This window comes from Pogona vitticeps, chromosome 9 (assembly GCF_051106095.1).
Source record: "Pogona vitticeps strain Pit_001003342236 chromosome 9, PviZW2.1, whole genome shotgun sequence".
Classification (NCBI taxonomy): Eukaryota; Metazoa; Chordata; class Lepidosauria; order Squamata; family Agamidae; genus Pogona; species Pogona vitticeps.
The window spans coordinates 9,596,920-9,619,067 of NC_135791.1; the positions used below are offsets into that span (position 1 = coordinate 9,596,920).

Sequence of the window (22,148 nt, forward strand, 5' to 3'; positions counted from 1 at the left end):
TTTAGCTCTCTGAAATGGTCAGAGCTAGAAGCAGAAAGGTGAAATGCCTGCTACCCATTCCCCCGCTTAAGCCGATGAATATCTCTTGTATCTCTATTGACCCTTCTATTTTGGGTGGTTCTTGGTGTTGCAGTCCAGAGCAATTTTGGGAGACAGAAATCAGTGTCAGGAAGGGCAAATGGGAGTGGAAGAGAAGGAAAAGTGTGAAGACGGGACTTATGAGTGTTTAAATTGGGTGAAACCAAGTACGTTTCCTGGTGTTAGTATCGTCCTTAAAGTAAACAGATTTCTGATACTTTTTCAGCTTCTATGTATAGATACAAAGATTTAGTAGGAGTGGACAAAGCTGTCCATTTTGCTTTTCCCCACATTCGTATTTGTTCTGTTTTTTAAAATTATTATTATTTTAAATATCTCATGTTCTTTTCCTCCTGCTTATGAACAAACCTCCCAGTCCTCCCAGTCCTTAGGACTAATCAAAGTGTGTAATGAACAGCCATTCCCAGGACTGGGCAATCTTAAAACTGCTTCAAGGGACCCTATTGATCATCAAGTCCAGCTCCTATTAAGGAGGCACAGTAGGGAACTGAACTCCCAGCCTCAGGCTCCTCGGCCAGATGCCAAAACTACTGTGCTATCCTGCAGTTCCTGTTGATCATGTTGTTCCTGCCTGGGAGAACACAGCACAGCCAGCTAGTCATGGGAAGTGCTGGGTGCAAGTGAGAAATAAGATCTCCTCTGTCTCGGATGAGGGAGTGGATATAACAGATGGAAATCCCCTGCACATTCAAGGGAATCCCCCTCTTGTTATTTCCTGTCCTTGATCAAAGATAGTGCCAAGACTGGCTGTGCAACTGGTCATGTGACTAGGAACCTGCAGGGAGGTGTTTACACAGTCGCCTTTCTGCTCTTCAGTTTTGCAACAAGATGCTGGCCTGGGAGAAGCATTTCAACCTTTCAGAATGGCAATAAAAGTTGGAGCTTCGCTGAACGACGGCGCTATGGGGAAGGCGACATAGACATCCGGAGAAGCCCAAAGTCTCCAGGGCTCCCATCATCGTTGCAGATAGGTTGACCCCTAATATTGCAAATGCGGAGCAGAATGACAAATGGAAGATGCCAGCTACTCCTGGATTGACGACTCCTGCTATGCACAGTCAAAAGGCGTTGTATGGGCATCCTTTTTTGCTTTCATGGATTTTCACTGGTAAGGGAAAAAAGATGAAAAACATAGGGAAAGTGCTGGAGACTTGTGAATTTAAGATAATGGCAATTAAATCTTCCACAAATGTCAGTTGATGGGGCATTTCAAGATCATGGCAACCGGAGATGCTTCTTGCTTAAATGAAAAACTTTTTATTATGCACAGCTGGTGCTTTCTCAACAACAACCTCAAATGGTTCCATATCTAACAGTCTGATATCACGGATGCCCAAAGGACCATTCTCATCCCTCTCCTCAGGACCTGAAGCGGTTACTTCCCCCTCAGCCTCCCTTCGTCTTCCTCATGTTGGAGTGGCCATGGGATCCAAGGCATCAATTCCCACAGCAAGGATGGGAATCCCAAATTCTTCCCATCTCAGTTCTGGTGACATCCCAAACGAATCCAGGGGCCTCCTTCTGCACCTCTGCCTGTCTCTGGCCCTCCATCTGAGGAGCTGGCCATTGGGAAGAGGACTTTCTCTCTTTCTCAGCCTCTTTCCTAACCCTAACCCTAACCCTTTCCCTCTTGTCCCTTCTCTCTCTCTTTCTCTCTCTTCTCACAGGGAAGGTTTCCTAGGGGGTTGGTGGGAATGTCTGAGGGCCACCTCACAAGCAGGGAATTTCCAGCATACCCCTCTTCCAGTTTTGGGAGCTAGCTTGGGGTCCTGGGACTTCCTCCGTTCTTCTTCCTCAACTCTTTCTTCCCACATAGGAGTCCTTCTAGACGTCTTACTTTTCTTGCACCACCTTTTGCTGCTCCTTACACCCTTTGCCTTGGTCTTCCTCTTCTCCCACCTTTCTTTTCCTCCCATTTACCTTGTCCACCCTCTCCCTTCCTGGATCCCCTTTTCCCACACAGCTGGCGTGGATTGTCTCTTTCGTCTTGTGGGATTTTGTTTGTTAGTTCTTTCACCTCCACTGTCACTGTTGTCGTTTCATAACCCTCAGCTGTTATGGGTGGGGAAAGGCACACCCGCAGGGGGATTAACCACCTTGTCCCCTTCACACTGTGGGATTATACAATCATGCTTCGAGTTGGAGCACCCAAAGGGACAAACTATTAGTAACCAACACTAATGACATTTCTGGATTCTTGTTGTGTATGTGCAGAAGGACACAATTGCATAAAACTCCTTAGGCAGGCAAAAGGGAATTAGATAAACCATCTGTAAACAGTAATCTTAGGCAAGGTGTACAGTGCCTGTGGTTTCCTGTAAGGGAAACAAAAGCTGTCCTTGGTTTGCGGTTGTGCTTCTTTGCATGAGGCACGATCTGGACCTCCCTCCCCTCACCCTCTCCAATAGTCTCCAGGAAATGGGAAGCTGGGTATCTTTGGAGATTATGGTTGCTCCCTTTGTCACTTGGAACAATGGTGGGAAATCTTCAGCCTGCTCTTCAAGATAAGCCACCTTGATGTTCCCATCGAGCACAGAGAGAGTAGGAGACGAAGCAGAAGTGTTCAGTTGTGAAGAGGGACCAAGAAGAGATGGATTTGGACCTTGGTTGGTGTGTTTTTGCTGCCTTGCTCTGGTGTTCTGCCTGGATGGAAGCAACAGATGTTCCCAGCACATGCCCAGGTAGGAGACTACCATATTTTTTCTGTGTATAAGACACTCCCATGTATAAGCGCCCCCCCACTTTTCTAACCCAAAATTTCTTCCATTACAAGAAAGTGGATGGGGAAGGCAGGGATCAAAGCGCTTTCCCCCTACCCTTTTTTTACAAAAAGCTGCTTTCCCCCTACACTTTTTACAAAACATCGAGGGGGAAAGCAGGAATCAAAGCACTTTGATCCCTCCCCCCTTATTTCTGTGTATAAAACAATCCTCAATTTTTCCTCTAATTATTTTAGGAAAAAGTGTCATTTTATAAATGGAAAAATACAGTAATTGTTTTCTGATGGTGACTGAAGAGGGAAACCAGCATTGCACTAAATTAAAGACACTGATCTGTTTAACTTAACAGTTGTTTTGGCCAGCTGGCAGTGGGTTCTCTGCAGTTTCAGACTAAACCTGCTGATGCTTGGGGAATGAGTGGGGGATCTTTTGCAAGCAAAGATTTTACCCTGCCAGTGAGTTGTGCCCCCTGGCGAAATCGCCAGGCCCTCAGCATGAAGTGAGAACATAATAGACAAGTTTGCTCTGTTTCTCTGAGAAACTTTTCCAAACAACTGGCAAAGAGGCACATTGATTCCAAAGGGTCGCTCTCACTGTTTTCCACCCAGCAAAAGGATGGTTTCCATTTACCCATCTGAGGGGCAGCTTCTAGTCTAAGATAGGCGATGCTTCAGCTCAAAATTGGCCATGCTGACTGAGTGGTTTTGGGGCATTGTAGTCCAACAATTGTCCAAAGCTCTACAAAACAAACATCAGTGAGTGTGATAACTGCAGCACAAGAGTAAAAATAGCCAGAGACTTGCGGGTTCCCCACAGACCTGTTTTCAGTGTGTAAATACTAAACAACAAACAATGAAAAACTGTGCCATCTGCACCGTTCACAGGGTTCAGTTACTACAGTCATTTATTCAAACAGCACCTTTCGGTTACTTTTACAAGAAGCCCTTAATTTGGAAGCAAAACAGAGCTAGCCAAACAAAAAGAAGGTGGGAGGGTGGGTGGGTAGTGGCTACGCTTGTGATTAATTAGAGTTACATATCAAGGAATATCTAATTGCTCAACAGCTGGAAGGAAAATGCAGATTTCCATGGTGACTTTGTCTTTCTGCAGAGGTGAAGATTGTGGGTCTTTCTGGCAATGAGAAGCTGGCCATCCTTCAAGGGTGCCCTGGCTTTCCAGGAGCAGCAGGGAGCCCTGGAGAAAAAGGAGCACCCGGGGTGCAGGGCCTAAAAGGTAGAAAGCATGTGTCTGTGCATGTGCGTGTGTGTGTGCATGTGCGTGTGCATGTGTGTGTGTGTGTGCGTGTGTGTGTGTGTGAGAGAGAGAGCGAGAGAGACAGCGAATGAGAGAGAGACAGAGAGAGACTGGCTGGGGGATTCTGGTAGATGTAATCCAAAAAGTAACTTTTCCATGCTGGAGTGGTGGTGGGATAGGCTGAGTCTGAAATTGCTAAAAATTGGAAAAAAGCCCAAGATCTGTCATTGCAAGCATTTACAAGTAAAATATGGCATACATTGCTGATGGGGAAAAAAGACTAATAAAGTTAGATTACATAGAGGAGAAATAAGCCACAGTAAATTCACTGAAAATCGGAAGCCATTATTAAAATATGCCAACAAAATAGACATTGAGACATGTGGATTGAAAAGAAATTTAGATTGTTGGCCGATATTTCTTTAAATGGCGACAGGGAATGGTATATATGTGATCTGGAGAATTGTGGGGAATAACTTTGTATTTACTATTTGTAATATGGTCGATTGCCTTTTTATTCTTTAGAAATGAAATTAATCTTTAAAAAGTGTTAAAGAAAAAAAAAGGATAAGCTGAGTGAAAGGGCAGTGGTTTCGTGTCAGTCATTCCATCCTAAGATGGCTACATGCCTTCCTTGATAGTTGGTTCTTCAAAGGCAGCCAGAGAACAGCCCTGCATTTGGAGGCCTTATTGTCTGACTGCATTTCGGCAGCCTACGACCCGTAACCTTATTTCATGTGGTGCTTGGGCTGATTCCAGAAGCGCAATGGCTGGTGTCCCATCCCAATATCTGAAAAGAGGAGTCTGGCCTCTTCCTGTCAGCAGCCTTTGAGGGAAGGAGGTTGATAAGGAAAGAGAGAGGTGGGAGAAAGGTGTCGAAGCAGCAAAAATAAAAAGAAAAGGTAGTGGCCGAATAGGGGAGAGAAAAGGGATGGCCCAGCCCCCTTGGGGTTTAGCTCCATCCCAAAAGGGGTTCTGTGGCCAACTTAGAGACCTTCTCCCTGGGAAGGACAGGCTCCATCTTTGAGCTGTCACTCAATCATTTCTTCTTCCAAGTGTCCCCCTCATAGTTCCCAGTACGGTTGTCTTCACTGTTGACCTCTTATGTCCACTGTGCCATCACGGTGTGTGTTTGTCTCTCTTGCAGGAGATATGGGGCCGCCTGGGAAACCGGGACCCAAAGGAGAAAAAGGTAACCCTCGCAGTGATTGTCTCCAGGGGAAGAATCCCAGGAGGGTTGCTCTGTTTGTTTCTAGCAAAAAAATATCACAGAGACCCCTTGCACCCAAATACTTGACCTGTCCTCCAAAGTACTACACACACAAATAAGTCCACACGCTCAAGGATACACACAGCTCATGGACTGAGGAAGGGGAGGCATCTTCATTAATCTTTCAATGAGAATCCCCCCCAATCCAACCCATGCTGTTAATTTAGCCAGATAGACTTTGGTTTGGGTTCCTGCATTTTGCTTGGGGTCAGACTAGATAGCCTTATAGTCCCCTTCCAACTCCTTTAAATTATAATTCTGTGGATCTATGAGCTTCTAGGGCCAAAAGGGACATTCATATTGGATCTGTATTTCTTGAAGAGCAGCTCCCCACCACTTCTCTGGGGCAAGTCTAACGGATGGGGGAGGGGGAGGAAGGCTGCTGTGTGTGCCCATGTGAAAAAGAGATATGAGCATGTTTGCTTGGGGATTCTGGGAGTTGTACTCAAAAACTGATCCTTTCTAAGTTCTGGATTCACCCGTGGTGGTGACAGTGGTGGGGCGTGGGGTAAAAAACATCTTGCCTTTCTCCTCAAGCATCAAAAGGGCCCATCCCTTCTCCTGTCTTTGCCACACGCTGAAGGGACTTTTTGAAGTCCTTTGAAATGGGAGTTGGCAGTGTGCCTGCTATATGATCTGTCTGCTCTTCCGTGGCTCTGGAGGCATTCTTTTGGTCTGGAGCTAACATTTTTACTCTCCCCTAAATTTTCAGTGCTTAGAGCTCATTTTGATAGAAGCAGGAAATACCAGCCACACTTAGAAAAAAGTGGACTTTGAAAACTGTGCACACAACAGCCATTCAAATTCAAAGGGTAGCAACAGTTTTTCTTTTGACATCTCTATGGAATCTTGAAGATAAGATAAGGACTGTAACCAACAGCTGGCCCTGGCATTAAGCCTATATCCCAGCTGCCAGTTTAATGCCTACAAGGTGGGGACACCAGTCCGATTGTCCAAACTGAATCCAGTTACATGTCTGGAAATGCTGTCCCATTAGAAGTGTGGCCATCATCTGGGTCCTCCTCAGAGCATTCTTGGACTACAGAATCAGAGGCGGGACGGTCTGATTGTCATGCTCTGTCTAATAATTTTGTTTGTTTGTTTAAATACCAGGTGATGCAGCAGACCACCTTTCTCTTTGCCAAAATGGTAAGGTTCTAGAGTCATACCTCTTAAAATACGTCTCCTCTCTGCTAATGCCTCAGTTTACTCTGGTTGCTTAGAACCTAAGAACTGCAGCAAGAAGGAAATAAATAAGTTGTGAGTTGTTTGTTTGTTTGTTTTGAAGCAGATGTTCTTTCTTTAATGCAGACTTGGAGATTCCACAGTTTTTCTTTCATTCATTGATAACATATAGTTTAAAATTTGCTTTTCACAATAAGTGGAAATATCCATAAAAATCTGACCTCATTATACAGTATAGGGTGGAGGTGGTTCCCAAATGGCAGTGAATGAAAGTAGGCAATTCAGATTCCTTAGCTGGACAAAAGAGCTGCTCCTGGAATAGATGAAAACTTCTTAAACTGGTTTGTGGCTACAGGTTAACAAGTCTTCCTAGACATTTGGACACTCCTTGGGGAAGTGGCTATGGGATCTGTGATGATGAGCATCCTTGGGCACCGGTCTTATCTGGGTGCATCAGTGATGCTTTCCTTGGCTCTTTTCCCTTTCCAGGTACTCCAAGCAGTGTTGTTTAATTTAGCAGATATTTTAATTTGCTATAAACTGTTGTGAGCAAAGTATAGCCCTCTAGATGTCTCCATCAGCACAAGCTATCACAGTCAATGTTGGGACATGCTGGAGTAGAAGCCCAACAGAACCTACAGAACCAAAGAAATTATTCCAGATATGACTTACTTGTTGGCTATCTGTATTACATGCTCTCCTGTACACAACCAAGAAGCCCAACAGAATCTACAGAGCCAAATAAATTATTGCAGATATGGTTTACTTGTTGGCTATCTGTATTACATGCTATCCTATACACCAGTGGTCTCCAACCTTAGGCCTCCAGATGTTCTTGAACTACAACTCGCAGAACCCTTCACCACCACCTCTGCTGGCCAGGATTTCTGGGAGTGGAAGTCCAAGAACATCTGGAGGCCCAAGGCTGGAGACCACTGCTATACACCAGTGGTTCTTAACCTTCGGTTACTCAAGTGTTTTTGGACTGCAACTCCCAGAAGCCTTCAGCACCAGCTGTGCTGGCTGGGGTTTCTGGGAGTTGCAGTTCAAAAACACCTGAGTAACCCAAGGTTAAGAACCACTGCTATACACAACCAATGCAAGAAAGCCTCTAGTGGAGAGACACAGGACATTTGGCCCTTGTAATATTCTTAGGATGAAATTCCCATCATCTCTTACTATTGGCTATGTTGCTGTTGTGTTTATGGATAACCACAGTAGTTCATTGATTCAGGAAATGGTCACTGTGATGAGATGGGTTTTTGAGTTAAAATCTTTTAAGGCATATGGGTTTTGTAATTATGAAATGAGCCAGAGAGGTTCCATCTTGTTTCTTTGTATAAAGTATCTGTGCTATGCTGACAAGTTGTTTTCTAGGCGAGCAGAGAGAATGTTATTCTGAAGGCCTGAGAAAGGAGTCTGTGTGATTAGATAGATGGGAATTGTTGTGACTCTTTGATAAACTACAGTAACCCAAATAACATCTGGTGTGTATGAGAAAGAAGTCATGTGGTGCAACAGGACTGTTTGCCTAGTAACGAACTCTGATTGGATGACATCGTGGGAAGGTGCGAGGAGCCCTTGCCAGTTACTCTTGAAAAAGGAACTTTTTGCCTATAGACATTGTCTTTCCAAGACCGACCTTTCAGTCATTCGTGACCTACTCTTCAGCTCATTTTAGCATGTGCAAACTCCTGATTGCTGTCTGTCCAAGCTTACACGTGTGTTTTCGAACCCGTGTTTGCGACATGGTGGCAGCTGCGCGATGGACCACGTGCTGGGTTTTGTAGTACCTCAGGATGACCACGTGTGTTTTCGAACCCGTGTTTGCGATAGTCACAACAGATTGAGTGGTCTTCTAACATTTATTCAGAGTTTAACAGACATATAGAGCAGGCAGCAAAGATTAAAGAAGGACTACAGAAATGGGAAAGGGGGTTGAAGCAGAAGGGAAAAAAAGCAGCTGAACATGAGCTGCAAGCTCTTATCTCGTATCACATCATGATCCACCCCAACCACCACATCAGAGGAGGTCTTCTCCAATCAGCAGATAAATTAATCACAAGTTGCAGATCAACTTTAAACTGTCCCTGGATGATTGCATCATCCAGGGACAGTTTCCAACCACCTTATCAACTCTTGCAAAGGTCTTGCAGTCTGCCTGTTTATTAAGCTCCATCAGCTCCCTCCTGTCTCAGCAGCCCCACAGGCATGCTGCTATCAGATTGCTTAAAGCAAAAGAAGGGGGTCTAAAACAAAAGTATTAAAAGCAAAAAAGACATGTAGATGTAGCTATAGAAACTAATATTCTTACAGTTGCCTAGTGCTGATGGGAGCTGCAATCTGTGACATCAGGAGGAGGATGACATTCCCTGTTTCAGCTACAGATAAAACTGCTGTATTGATTTGTATAGTTATCTTCTGTTCTCCTGTTATCCTCTTGGGACACAGAACAGTAGCTGCTTGTTACTGCCACTTTCTGTACAAAGAGTTCTGGGCCACTCCAGTGACACATTGAAAAGCTTTCCTGCTCTTTCCTTAAAGCAGGAATGGGGCAAATTGCAGGCTGTGGGGTGAGCGGCAGGCCCCAGGAAGCCAAATGCATAAAGCAGCACTTCACAGCCCCCCATTCAACTATTTTGAGGTTGCTTAAAAACGTTTGATTAAGGCAGATCATTCATTCATTTTTGCCATATTTTGCATCCTCACAACAACCTGATTTTGCAACGTGTGAGATGAAGTACAGCTTTCAATATATCAGGCAAAAACAAAAGAAAAGGGGGGAAAACCCACAACACTTTAAAGACTAACTGCTGTATTAATCCAAGCTTTTGCAGGACTTCTTCAGACTTATAAGGTAGAATACGGAGACTTCATGCAAAGCTCTGAGAGACAGTGGGGTACAGTTGCTGTGGCGACCACCCACGTCACTCAGGCCATTCATATTCATGAACCTATGAGAGGGCTGGAGAGGCGGAGTCAGTGGCTACATGAGGCTTGGCGGGAGGAGGAGGAGTCAGATAGGGCTGGTTAGTCAGAGAGAGAGGGAACAGATACTGAGAGAGAGAGAGCTGGTTAGGAAAATACCCTGTTTCTCCGAAAATAAGACAGGGTCTTATATTAATATTTGCTCCCAAAACGCATTAGGGCTTATTTTCAGAGGATGTTTTATTTTTTTCATGTACAACAATGTACATTTATTCAAATACAGTCATGTCATCTTCTCGTTGCTGCACAAGGGTGGAGGGTGGGCTTTCCCTTAACTAGGGCTTATTTTGGGGGTAGGGCTTATATTATGAGCATCCTGAAAAATCCTAGGTAAAGGTAAAGGTTCCCCTTGACATTTAGTCCAGTCGTGTCCGACTCTAGGGGGCGGTGTTCATCCCCATTTCCAAGCCGTAGAGCCAGCGTTTGTCCAAAGACAGTTTCCGTGGTCACGTGGCCAGCGTGACTAGACACGGAATGCCGTTACCTTTCCACCGTGGTGGTACCTATTTATCTACTTGCATTTTTACATACTTTCAAACTGCTAGGTTGGCAGGAGCTGGGACAAGCGACGGGAGCTCACTCCGTCGTGTGGATTTGATCTTATGACTGTTGGTCTTCTGACCCTCTGTGATTAGGTCTCATTTTCGGAGAAACAGGGTAGATAGAGAAGGTGGTAATCATATTACAAGCTAAAAGAAATATGTACTGAGAGGACTGTTGATGACTTGCTTATGTATAATGTGTATCTGAGAAACTTCTGTTATTATTCGATCTGCTTCACTTCAATGAATAAGTTCTGTTTCTGTTCACAAGACAAGTGTTCTGATACACGTCATTTATATTATGGACTGAAGTAGTCCACTGGTGGCAGCGAGAAGAGAAAGTGATGTGAGCCTTTGTGAGGAAGAAGAACAAGCAGGGGCCCACAAGGGTAAATGCCACAGTTTCATTTCACACTTGCAATTATTTGTGAGTATTCAGTTCTTTTAAAGTCTGGTTCTCTAAACATTCCAAGAAGAGACACAAAACAAGGCGAAAGAAAGAAAGAAAGAAAGAAAGAAAGAAAGAAAGAAAGAAAGAAAGAAAGAAAGAAAGAAAGAAAGAAAGAAAGAAAGAAGTCCAATAACTTTCAAGCTACCCCTTGCATCCAGAAAATATTTTACGTACTGTACTGTACTTCTTGTTTTAAAATTTCCACTAGAGGGAGCAAGGGGACTTTATTTCATGGGGGAAAAGAAAGCTACAGTACTGTAGTTTCAAAATTAGAGAGCAAGAGTTGGTGAGGTCCTCTGCAGTCTAAAGGTGTGTGTGTGGGGGGGGCATGGACCCCTGAAAGAGTGGCCACCCATCCACCCAGTACTGCTTGGAGCTGCCACCACTGCTTCCCTCTTAATGTGAGGTAGGTTGGTTTGAGAGCCGTTGCTGAATGCACTTCATGGCTAAGTAGGGTCCAGAATCTCAATCTCCCAGCCCTTCCCCAATGTTCTTAGCCTGCTATACAACTCCGGCGTTCCCCAGCAACTGGAATTGAGAGGCGCATGGCCTCAAATCCTGGATTAGCCATTGTGACTAATGGCCGTTGGCTAGTACATGAAAAAATACACACGTATGCTGGTGTTTGTCAGAATGTAGTGAAGAGCTTGGCAGGCGCTCCACCTAGGTGCCATTGCTTGGTGACCACATTCTTTTTCTTTGCCACTGTGGTATTTCATGTTGCCGTTTTTTCATGTTCCCCCAGGGCCAAGGAACTGCAAGGAGCTGCTGAGCAAGGGGGAGTTCCTGAGCGGCTGGCACACCATCTATCTACCGGACTGCCAGCCACTAAGGGTCTTTTGTGACATGGACACCGACGGAGGAGGATGGCTGGTAAATGGCCGGTTTTAGGATGAAGGCAGAGCAGCCTCCCTGTCCGTTGTGTACAGAGAAGCCAGTGCTCACTCATTCGCTCTCGGAGCGGAGAATAATATCTTTCCACCTCCTCTGAGCTCAGTGCAATTGTTCCAGTCTTTCTTCTTTAATTCTCCTTTGTTCATATCAGATGCACCTCAGTACAATTAAGAAATATGCCGATAATTTTCACCCAATAGTGGATTATATCAAGAGCATTTGGGGGCAGATAACACCAGATCTTCCATAGTACATGATGAGGAAGATGGAGACACACTGACGTAGGTGTGAAGTTGTCTGTTCTTTCCCACACTCGCAAAGAATTGTGTTGACGTGAAAAATCCATTTTCTTAGCTTAACCTTGATTCTGCATCTCCGGTCCAAAGTTTATTAAGTGGCTTCTAAGTAACCTCGTTCTCCAGAGGTTCCATCCATTTTGAAAGGTTGGCCGTTCTTTCTCTCCGTATTATACGAGGTCTGGCATTCTCTGCTGTTCCTTCAAGATTCATAGATGTTCTCAGGGGGAATGTTTCCTTCATTGTCATCTGGAAGCAGTGGGATGATGGCCATTTGCTGTAACTGCTTTGGGCACTTAAATCGGGGTAAGAAGAAGGATTACCCCCTAAAACCCAGATGAAGTGGGATTCTCCCCTTAAGACTCACCTCTCCCCGGTCAGTTTCCCCTTCTCCATGCAGAAAGCGTGAGAGGGTTCCTCTGCACAGCCAACAGAGAACACGAGAGGAGCAGGGAGAAATGCCACTGGCCTCAGATTTAAGTTTTAAGTAAAACAATGAACAGTTGCTCAAATAATAAAATTGTACGTACTGAGAAAATGCATTCAAATGGCATTGGAGCAGTGAAAAAGTCCTACTTGCACAGCTGATACACCTAGCATCCAGATCTACTCATCAAAGCACCGTTCCTCCCCAAGTTCATTTCTCAAGTCAGGGGCATGAAACAGGAGCAAATGCGCACAGTGCTTACCAGAAGCTGAGCTTAGTTTAATTTTCTCAGTAAAAGGTAGATGCATGTAGAAATACAGCGAAATACGAGCCTCTGATCTCTTTGACTCCCAGTTATGCTTGACTTGATTGCTTAGCAATCCTCTACCTCTGCATCTGATTGGTTAGATCATCATCATCATCATCATCATAGAACCGCAGAGCTGGAAGGGACCTTATGGATCATCAAGTCCAACTCGTGTCAAGGAGGCCCAGTGAGAATCAAAGTCCCGAGTTCTGGCTCTATAGTGAGATTCCTAAACCACTGAGCTATCCAGTAGTTCTTGCTTAATAATACACCCTATGTTGAATGAGTTACATTTTTTAATCCCATAACTTTGCAGTTTCAGTATGTCTGGTACAATTTCAGCATTTCTGAATTTGTTAGTCTAGGAGTCAGCAGGTCTTCTCCATTTGCATTAATGGCTGGTTAATATCATTTAGCTTCTATTAGACAACAAGGCTCATATTAATAAGTTGCCGGCTTCCCTGAGAACAAGGCCCTTTCATTAAGCTATCAGGCCTGTCTGTCCTAATCAAAGCTTGCCTTATATTGTCCTCATCAGCAAAGTGCACCTTCCCCTTCTGCACGGAGAAGGGGAAACTGAAAGGGGTGAGTCTTGAGGGCATGAAGGAAAATGAGACAGTTACCTTAGGCTTCTATTTGAATGTCTCACTGTTCAGCAGTTAATTCAATGGTTAATTGCATTTAGCCCTTAATCTGTAGGTAGTGTATTCCATTTGCACTATCTCTGTGAAGATTCTCAGTCATTGTTACAGTATCTGGAAGATGAATCAAGGCAACTGGGCTTCTTTCCTATTAGGTTGAAACATTTCGCTATTCAAAGCAGCTTCTTCAGTCTGAAGAGAGTTGGTAGGCGACCCCTGACACATCCTCCACATTGGTTTCACTTCCCCCTGGCCTGAATATGCTCCTCAAGTGGACAAAGGATGGGAGCAGGGTTTGTGTGTGAGTGAAAATCCCACTTATGCAGTCCTTCTCTACCCATTGTCATGGGTTGTTAGCAGTTGTTAACAGAGGTCTTTCTGGTGTGTGGTCCTGATCTTTCTGGGGACAGATGAAAGGGCAGCATGATAAACAGGAGACAGATTGTCTCTAATCTGCCTCCTGATGCTGTGGGTGCCCCATTGCTGGAGGTTTTCAAGAAAAGATTGGACAGCCATCTGTCCGGGATGGTATGAAGTCCAGGATGGTATGAAGTTTCCTGCCTTGGGCAGGGGGTTGGACTAGAAGACCTCCAAGGTCCCTTCCAACTCTACAGTGATTCTATGATTCTAAGGCCTCCACCCCTGTTGGGTGAGGTATTTTCTATATGCACATGTATGGCCTCCCTGACCCCTCTCTCTTAAACCACCTGTCTTCTCCGTCCAGAATGAGTGCATCCTGGTTTATCAAATGAGTGTCCTTTGTTCTTCAAATGAAGGAACGCTGCTGATTGTGGTCTTGAGCCATTGCTGGCTCCTGTGCTGGGCCATTCTGTTTAGTGACTGTTTTGGTTTTTCCAATGCACAGCTGCAAACACTCCTCTTTGCATTTGACCCTGTATTGCTCATGTTCTGTTTTGATGTCCTGTCTTTTGGGTGGATGAGTCCCTGCCTTAGTGTGCTTGTGGGCACACACAAGAAAGATCATTGTTAACAACTCTCAACGCCCCATGACAATGGGTGCAGAAGGACTGCAGAAGTGGGATTATTCTGAGCATTCTGAGAGGTCACTCCTAATTCATAGCCATTGGTTTACTTGCTTACTGCATTCTGTTCTAAGGCAATAACCACAGATTCCTACACGTGTATGGGGTACTTTAGTGGCTGTTTGGTTTCTCCAATGTAGAGCTCTGAACACTCCTCTTTGCACTGGACCACGTATACTATATTGCTCCTACTATGTTTTGGTGTCCGGCCTTTTGGGTGGACGAGTGGCCTTAGTGTGTTTGTTGGTTTGAAGTGCACAGGTATGTGGTGTTTACCAAAAACACACCCGCCATATAAGGAATGACCAGGTTCTTCTGTCGGCTCTGGGTCTCAGACTGTTCCATTGTCCTGCTGGGTCAGAACATTGCCTTGTTAAAGGCCTATTTTGGATATCCACAGGCCATAAGAGCTGTCTTCAGATGTCCTTCTTCTTGGCTTCTGTGGAGGTGGAGGTGTTTCTTGCTCTTTAACGTCCTGATGACCCCTAGTTTGTGTTGCAATGGGTAACAAGAGTCAAACTGCAGGTATTGATCAGTGTGTGCAGGTTTTCTGTAGATTTCTTTTCCTAAACTGCTGTTGGATCCTACGATGACTGCACAGTCCAGGCAAGCCAGTCTTTGGTGTTTTCCTTGGTGAACTTGATGTTTGGGTCCACTGCATTTATGCGGTCTGTGAAGGTCTGTACTTCCTGAATCTTGATATCCACCCAGGTGTCATCCACATACCTGAACCAGTGGGTCGGAGTCGTCCCCTGGAAGGTGTTTATTGCCTTCTCTTCCACGTCTTCCATGTATACGTTGGCAACAGTGGGCGACACCGGGGAACCCATGACACACCCAAGTTTCTATCTGTAAAAGTCATCTCTGTAGGTGAAGTAAGTGGTGCTCAGAAACAGGGCTAGGAGCAGGCATATCTGGTCCAGGTTGAGGCCGCTTCTTGTGGAGAGGGTGTTGTCTTCTTCCAGTCTCCTTTTTACTGTTGTCAGGGCATCAGGGGTGGGAATGCTGGAATGCTGGTGAAGAGGGATGTGACATCAAGGGAAACCATGGATTTGTCAATATTTAGTTTCGGTTCGCTGACCTTGAACTCCTCTGAGTTGTGAATGTGGTGGTCTGAGGGTCCAACCAAAGGTGCTAAGATGGTAGCCAGGTATTTAGCAATGTTGTAGGTCACTGAGTTTATGCTGCTGATGAAGGGTCTGAGGGGGGCTCCTTCCTTGTGAATCTTGGGAAGTCCATAAGGGCAGGGGAGAGGCCTGTCATGGAGCATTTTGTGTCGTGGGTGCCAAAATAATTTGGGTACTATACATCTTAATGTGCACCTTAGGCGTCTTGAGTTCATGGCTAATCCAAGGCATGCTTGCTGACGTGGAGCAGCAAAATTTCCCACCCCTTTCCATATCAAGGTGCACAGCATCCCAAGGCTGGTCAAATTATTTAGGTGCCCAAGACGGAAAACCTCACAAGTGCCCCCTTCCTCCAGGGTCAAGTGCACTAATCCTAAATGAAATAATTAATAATATATTGCCTGTTTATGACACCCAAAGTCAGCTTGCTGAAGTGGGCATCTCACTTTGTCTAACTGAAGGGCTAGCCATGGAGGAGGGCAAGCAGTGGGGTGGAATCATTGCTTGCTGGCCGGAAGCAGCGGCACAACTACAGATGGGCTCACATCTTGATTTGCTCCAACATTTGCTCCACCCCCCCCAGGTGTTTCAGAGACGACTCGATGGTTCTGTTGACTTCTATCGCACCTGGACGACCTACCGGAAAGGCTTTGGAAACCAGCTGTCAGAATTCTGGCTGGGCAATGAGAACATTCATCTTCTCACTTGTGAAGGTAACAGAACCCAACCTTTCAATTGGAATACAATTTTATCACCACAGCATGGAGCTGTAGTATGTCTAGACACAACAGAAATTGATCTGATGGATTTTCACATTTCTATTCAACACTCATGTAAAATAGATTGTACATACAGCTAAATTCCTTATGTGGGTTCCTCCACTCCACTGTTGTCTCCACTGTTCCAATTCAGAAATTCCCCTGATGGTCACAGCCCTTCATGGTCATAACCATAGGACAATGAGTGTTCTCCTATATTTAAAAAGTGACAATGTGTTCAGGGCCAGGATCTGAAACATTAGGGGAGTTTCCCCTCCAAAACTCACTTTTGCTAGAAGTGGTATATGGCATTATTTCTCAGGCTAAATCTGGAAACCTTGGAACATACAGTACTAGGTGACAGAGGAGAAGAGCTGTGGAGTCTAGGAGTAACACCCAGGAAAGTGTCATTCAACCCAATAGTAGGGTTAATCCTCAAGCCAAGTTTCTTTCACATGCAAATCTGCCCTCCCATTGTGAAATGACAAATCAATCCAATTAATAGGACTTCTGTAAAAATTACAGATACCAGTGTAACTTAATCATTATATAGTAACATAGTTGCCTCATCTGAATTACAAAGTGCTTCCTGAAAGAAGTTCTCAGAGAACAAACTGAAAGGAATGGCAAGTTTACTCCTTTTGTCGCATCCTCTTATTCTTTTCCGTAGATCCTCCTTCCTCTGGATCTTCCAGCTTTTATTGCAGGTTTTTGTTCCTATTACAAGTTGCGATTCATATGAGTATCTCTTGCATTAAGATCTCTATTTATTAAGAACCCACCATTTTGTTATGCTGGACATTGTCAAAGGCCTTCTTGTAGCCAATAAAGCAAACATACATATCCAAGTTCAAGATACAGCATCTCTCCCACCTAAGCCTTCCAGGGTCTTTTTTATGTTCCCACCTGAATCATGATAAGCTTGCTTCAAAGATCTAATGTGGTGGTTTTCTATTGCCTTTCACAATTCTGACCATGGTTGAATTTTCCCCTGGCAAAGCCCAACTTACCTACATTGCCTCTGGTTGGTACTAACACTGCTGTTGCCCAAGGCCAGGTGGGGTTTTAAAGCTCCACAGGTCTCCTGGGCAAACTCCTCCACCAAAAATTATTGGCTTTGCCAAAGGTCAGGTTAACACCAGCCCAATGCTTGCCACTGCTGAGGGACATGGTGATGCTACCCATCAAGACCAGTCCAGCCGCCAATCACTTTATGGAAAACGAATGGGTCTTTACAGCCCGTTCAAGACTAAGCCATTCTAAAATGCTGCGTGTTGCAGCAGCGATACCTCTCAAAGATAGTTGCTGGGATAGTGTTGCTCTGCTCTTGTGGCTATGATGAAGAGTGTGGCTAAGCTCAGATAGATAATAGCTCAAAGGGAGGCATGGGGAGATGACATCATCATTTCTGCTGCTCAAAAAGTCTACGTTGACCTTGCAAGAGCTGTCGCTATTATATCACAGAATATGTTGCATGCTGTGTAGCTATCAGGAGATCCAGGGACTGGATGGAACAAGAGTATAGGATTCGAGTCTTAATACAGTATCTGCTGGTTTATTATACCAGACTAAAGGTGCAACACAGTCTTTTGCTACTGTAATAGCCCTATCTTGTTAACAATATTAGGCAAATATGCAGGGAAAATAATAAAGGTTTTTGTCCTTTTTTCCTTAGGAGAGCATCAGCTCCGAGTGGACTTGGTGGACTTTGAAGACAAGAAGACCTTTGCACATTATCAGTCCTTCCAACTCAAGGGAGAAAATGAGAACTATCAGCTAGTCCTTGGGCAATTCCTGGGTGGATCAGCAGGTGAGGGACATTAAAGATGCCTTCATATTGTACATAGTAGACATATTGTACACAGTAGACATGGTCTAGAGGGACGGAGTAAAAATCAAATCAAATCAAATCAAATCAAATTAAATAAATAAATAAATAAATAAATAAATAAATAAATAAATAAATAAATAAATAAATAAATAAATAAATAAATAAATAAATACTCATTTCAAATGCTTCCAGGTATATTTCTCACCCAGTTGGCCACTGAACGTGCTAGTTGTAATATTCTAGGAACTGTAGTCCTCAAAAGTGGGGTTCCAAACTTGGTTCCTATTCTACAGAAAAAGAGCCATTCAGTAGTGACCATCCTCCCCTCATCTTTTTGTTAAGTAACTTTTTCAAGCTCTGTTAGAATCATTAGCAATCATTGAATATGAAAATAAAAATGGTGTGGGGTGTATTAAACCTTTTAATAAGATACAAACGGCACTGGTATTATATGTAGATGATATTATCTTGATAATAACTAGACAAGAAAAATAGATTTTTATGGACAGCCAGCAGGTTATAGGTTAAATAAAGATAACATTAAAAATAGATAAAATGTCAAAGAAGATACATTAAAGATACAAATACTTGAAAAAAGACAAATACTTTATTGCTGCATACCCAGCCAATGTGTATGTATAAAAAGAAATTAAACCCCTCTTAAGAGACATTATGAAAAGATACTGTTGACAGTCATTAAACCAAATAATAACAACACACTCCACATGCAGGTATCTAGGGATAAAAGAGGCAAAAATATTGAGAATATCTATAGTTAAATTAAAAGGCAATTTAAAAAAATGTTTTAGTAAATTTCAAATACAATAAACATGTAGTGAGAAAAATTATAAGCCATATATTAGAATAAATGTATGGTTTTACAGGGCAATCCTGTTATCAAGTAAGCGTTCTAGGCTCAGAGCAGAGCATGGAAGATTTACTTTTTTGGATTATAACTCACAAAATCTGCCCTGCCCCAGAGCATGCTGTGTTCAGTATTCTGGGAAATGGAGTTGAGAAAAGATACTTTCCCAAGCTCTGAGTAAAAGCCTGAAATCCAGTAGTTAAGTCACAACCAGAATAGAGGCAAGGTTACAATATTGGGAAAAAAATGGGTAATGGATTGGAATTTTTGAATTTGGTTTAAAGTCACATGGTGTGTGCATTCTCTTGGGAACACTTTTGATCTGTTTTTAAGCTGTGTTATATATCAATCCAGGGAGCCACAAGGGTTTTAGAATCGTTACATCTGAGGCTTTGTCCTGCACCCACCCACTATCACTGGCTGTCTTTCACAGCCACTAGCTACTGCTGCTGTGGTGTTATTTTTAATGTTCCTCTTTCTTACAATAGCGCTAGCACAGAATGACAGATAGACCAAAAAGAGAGAGAGAGAGAGAGAAGTTTCCCTGAAGCCTGACACATGCACACTGAGATAGACAGACACACACAGACCCGGAGGGGTTGGAGAAGGAGAGGGACCAACATAGCCAGGGTTGAAACTGACCAGATGCATTGACTAGGCTTGCAAGGGAGCAAAAACAAACAAACAAACAAACAAACAAACAAACAAAAACACAAAACCTTGCTTCCCATGCAAAATAATTATGTGCTTCCATGTGCATCGTACACTCACCTATTTAAAAATCTATTTCAAACATGCTAAACCCAATTCAAATGCAGTTTTCCCCCCACTCAGCCCATTGAATCCATAGAAAGTATAGAGAAGTTGATTCACCAGATCCCTACTGATTCAATGGGCCTATTCTACTTGAGACTGATGACTAGATTTGAGCCAAATTTTTCTCAGATTTCCTCAAGCTGGCAACTCCTGCCAGAAGGACAGAACAAACTATTGCTGGCTTTTGGGAGAAAATTGTTTTTGTTCCATTTTTCAGCTATGAGAGGCAAACATTTCTACCAGGTTCCCCCCCGCCCCAAATGTTCTCCTGTGTTGGGAATGTGGTGCAAATACAGACATGAAGGCTTAGGGTGGGGGACCTCAGAAATTTATTTGGAGGGGGGAAAGCAGGATTTTCTTCCAGGCCTTTACCTCCCTGGCCACAAGGCTGAAAAGCCTTTGGATGCTGCATTTTCAGAGTTGCCACTGTTCAGCCAATGACACACCCCAATGCACTCTCTTCTTCCATGGAAAACACGTCCCCAGCATCAGAACTCTGAACCTAGGTGAGGTGAGAAAGTGAACTGGAGTAGGCTTTGGGTTGGATTGCCGTTTTAGGTTTAGTGTTTACATGACCCGGTCGTTGCCCTTGGGACCCAACCTGTCTCAAACAGGACACTTCAAGAAACACAGAGTTACAGAACTGGAAAGGATCCTATGATATGTCTAGTCCTGTCCTCGGTCATGCAGGAGAACTTCCTTAACTAACGGTTCCTTTAAATAACCTCCATCGAAGGAGAACCCACTACTTTTCAATGGCACTGTGTCCCATTACCAAGTAGCTCTTGATCATTTAATGTGTTGACTGATATATTGCTGTGATGGATAGAGGTAACTAGCAAAATAAAATAAGAATGCTGGAGGCCCTACTCACACCACATCCTTGATCTTTGCAGGTGACTCTCTGTCGGCGCATAATGGGCACCCTTTTTCGACTCATGACAACGACAATGATAGTGGGACACAGAACTGTGCTATTACTGTGCATGGAGCCTGGTGGTATACGAATTGCTATCATTCCAATTTGAATGGAGGTTACCCAATTGGCAGTCGGAAGGGGCAGTCGTATGGCATTGATTGGGCATCTGGCAAGGGGGTGGGGGTCTCCTACAAGCGCACAGAAATGAAGATCCGTTAAACGGATCCTATGGAGCTTCTGTGGAGTAAAAAAATAAATGACAAACAGAAACAAACAAGCATGTGTTTTTAACTGCAGAAACAATCCCGCTTCTGAAATGCTTTTGTGTATTTTGAAAAGGTGACAGAAAGAAGATTCAGGAGTTCAAAATTAATTGCCCTGTCCAGCAAAGATAGATGAGAAGGAACAGATTCCCAGCAAAAATCAGTAGCAACAATTATAATAATCCATCGTCCTTCTCAAAAATGTTTTTATTAATTCAACCAAACATTCGGTAATGGAAACCAAAGAGAGGGAAATACTGAATGAACTCTTGGATCCTGAGGCTGTGGGCCTTGCTGTTTTGGCTAAAGACAAAGCTATCGGCTGAGATGGCAGATGAAGAAAAAGCCATTCAGAATAAGTTGCTCCACAAAGATGATCGAATCTTGTCATTTCTAAAAGCATTTCTTCAACTTTTTGTACACATTCATTAAAGGATCCGATTTCCTAAGGAGAAGAGAAGTGGGGGTTCAGGAATAAGTGTAGACAGAAAGCCTGGTAAGAACTGTGCTCATTTGGAGAAGGAACTGATGCTCTGAATTAGTCTTGTGTGGTTGCTTTTTTAATTGTCTACACACAGGTGGCATCAGAATTGTACAGTACGGGTGAGGACTATCCTTTTTCAGTACTGGACTTTTTAACTCTTTATCAAGAACGTCTGTCCTTAAATAGAAAAATAAATACTGTAAAACTCTGGTAAGTTGTCCCACATACTCCTAACAAAACCTGTCCACGATCTGAGTCAAAACTCATCCAAAGTAATCTGAAGTGCATTCTTGCGCAATCTGTAAACTGCTTCACAGTTCCTAATGATCCTGTTCGGTTTATGCATCCACATGTCCAAGGTCTTTTATTCTAGGATGTTCCAATGCCTCTGACTACAAGGCACAAGGCAAGGATTTTTTTAAAAAAAATCAAATCTAAGTGATTAAGTGCATCAGCAATGGTCTAGCATAGGTGAAAATAATAATTTTACTTTTGATTGGATGGTTTAGTAAGGTTGCAAGCAATATGATGCCTCTTCGCAGCACCTTTCTCTGACAACTGTTGGAGCCATTTGCCATCTTCTCACTTTTGTGCATTGCCTAGTTTGGCACATAAATGCACTCACGCGTGCGCATGCATGCACTCACACGCACACACACACACTGACATGCACAGCAGTTAGGAGGAAAAGAGAATCCACCAACTTCATTCCCTGTGTTTTTTCCCCTCCTCTCTGTCATGTTTGTCTTCCCTCCCCTTTTTCCTTTCCTGACACAGAAGGAGAAAGGAGGCTCCCTTGCTCACTGTCTCCCTGTCAATATCTTATTTGTGCCTTCTTTGTGCAGTGGAAGAAGAGCTCCTTCATAGCTCTGTGATGCAGATTCCCCACCTCCTTGAAACATCTCTTACTTTCCTTTCCCCCCCCCTTTCAATTGTCAACGTTCAATTGTTTCTAAGAGTTGCTTTGA

General features: G+C 43.7%; 1 protein-coding gene across 1 annotated transcript; it reads left to right on the plus strand.

Annotated features, from left to right (window-relative positions):
- The first annotated feature begins 1,673 nt into the window (after positions 1-1,673).
- FCN3 (ficolin 3) lies at positions 1,674-20,707 on the plus strand. The gene is made up of 8 exons (XM_020810683.3): positions 1,674-2,780; positions 3,930-4,052; positions 5,221-5,265; positions 6,457-6,492; positions 11,255-11,382; positions 15,828-15,957; positions 17,678-17,812; positions 20,411-20,707. Exons 1-8 carry the CDS (start codon positions 2,690-2,692, stop codon positions 20,650-20,652), a joined length of 930 nt encoding a protein of 309 aa, XP_020666342.3. The 5' UTR covers positions 1,674-2,689; the 3' UTR covers positions 20,653-20,707.
- Positions 20,708-22,148: the final 1,441 nt, after the last annotated feature.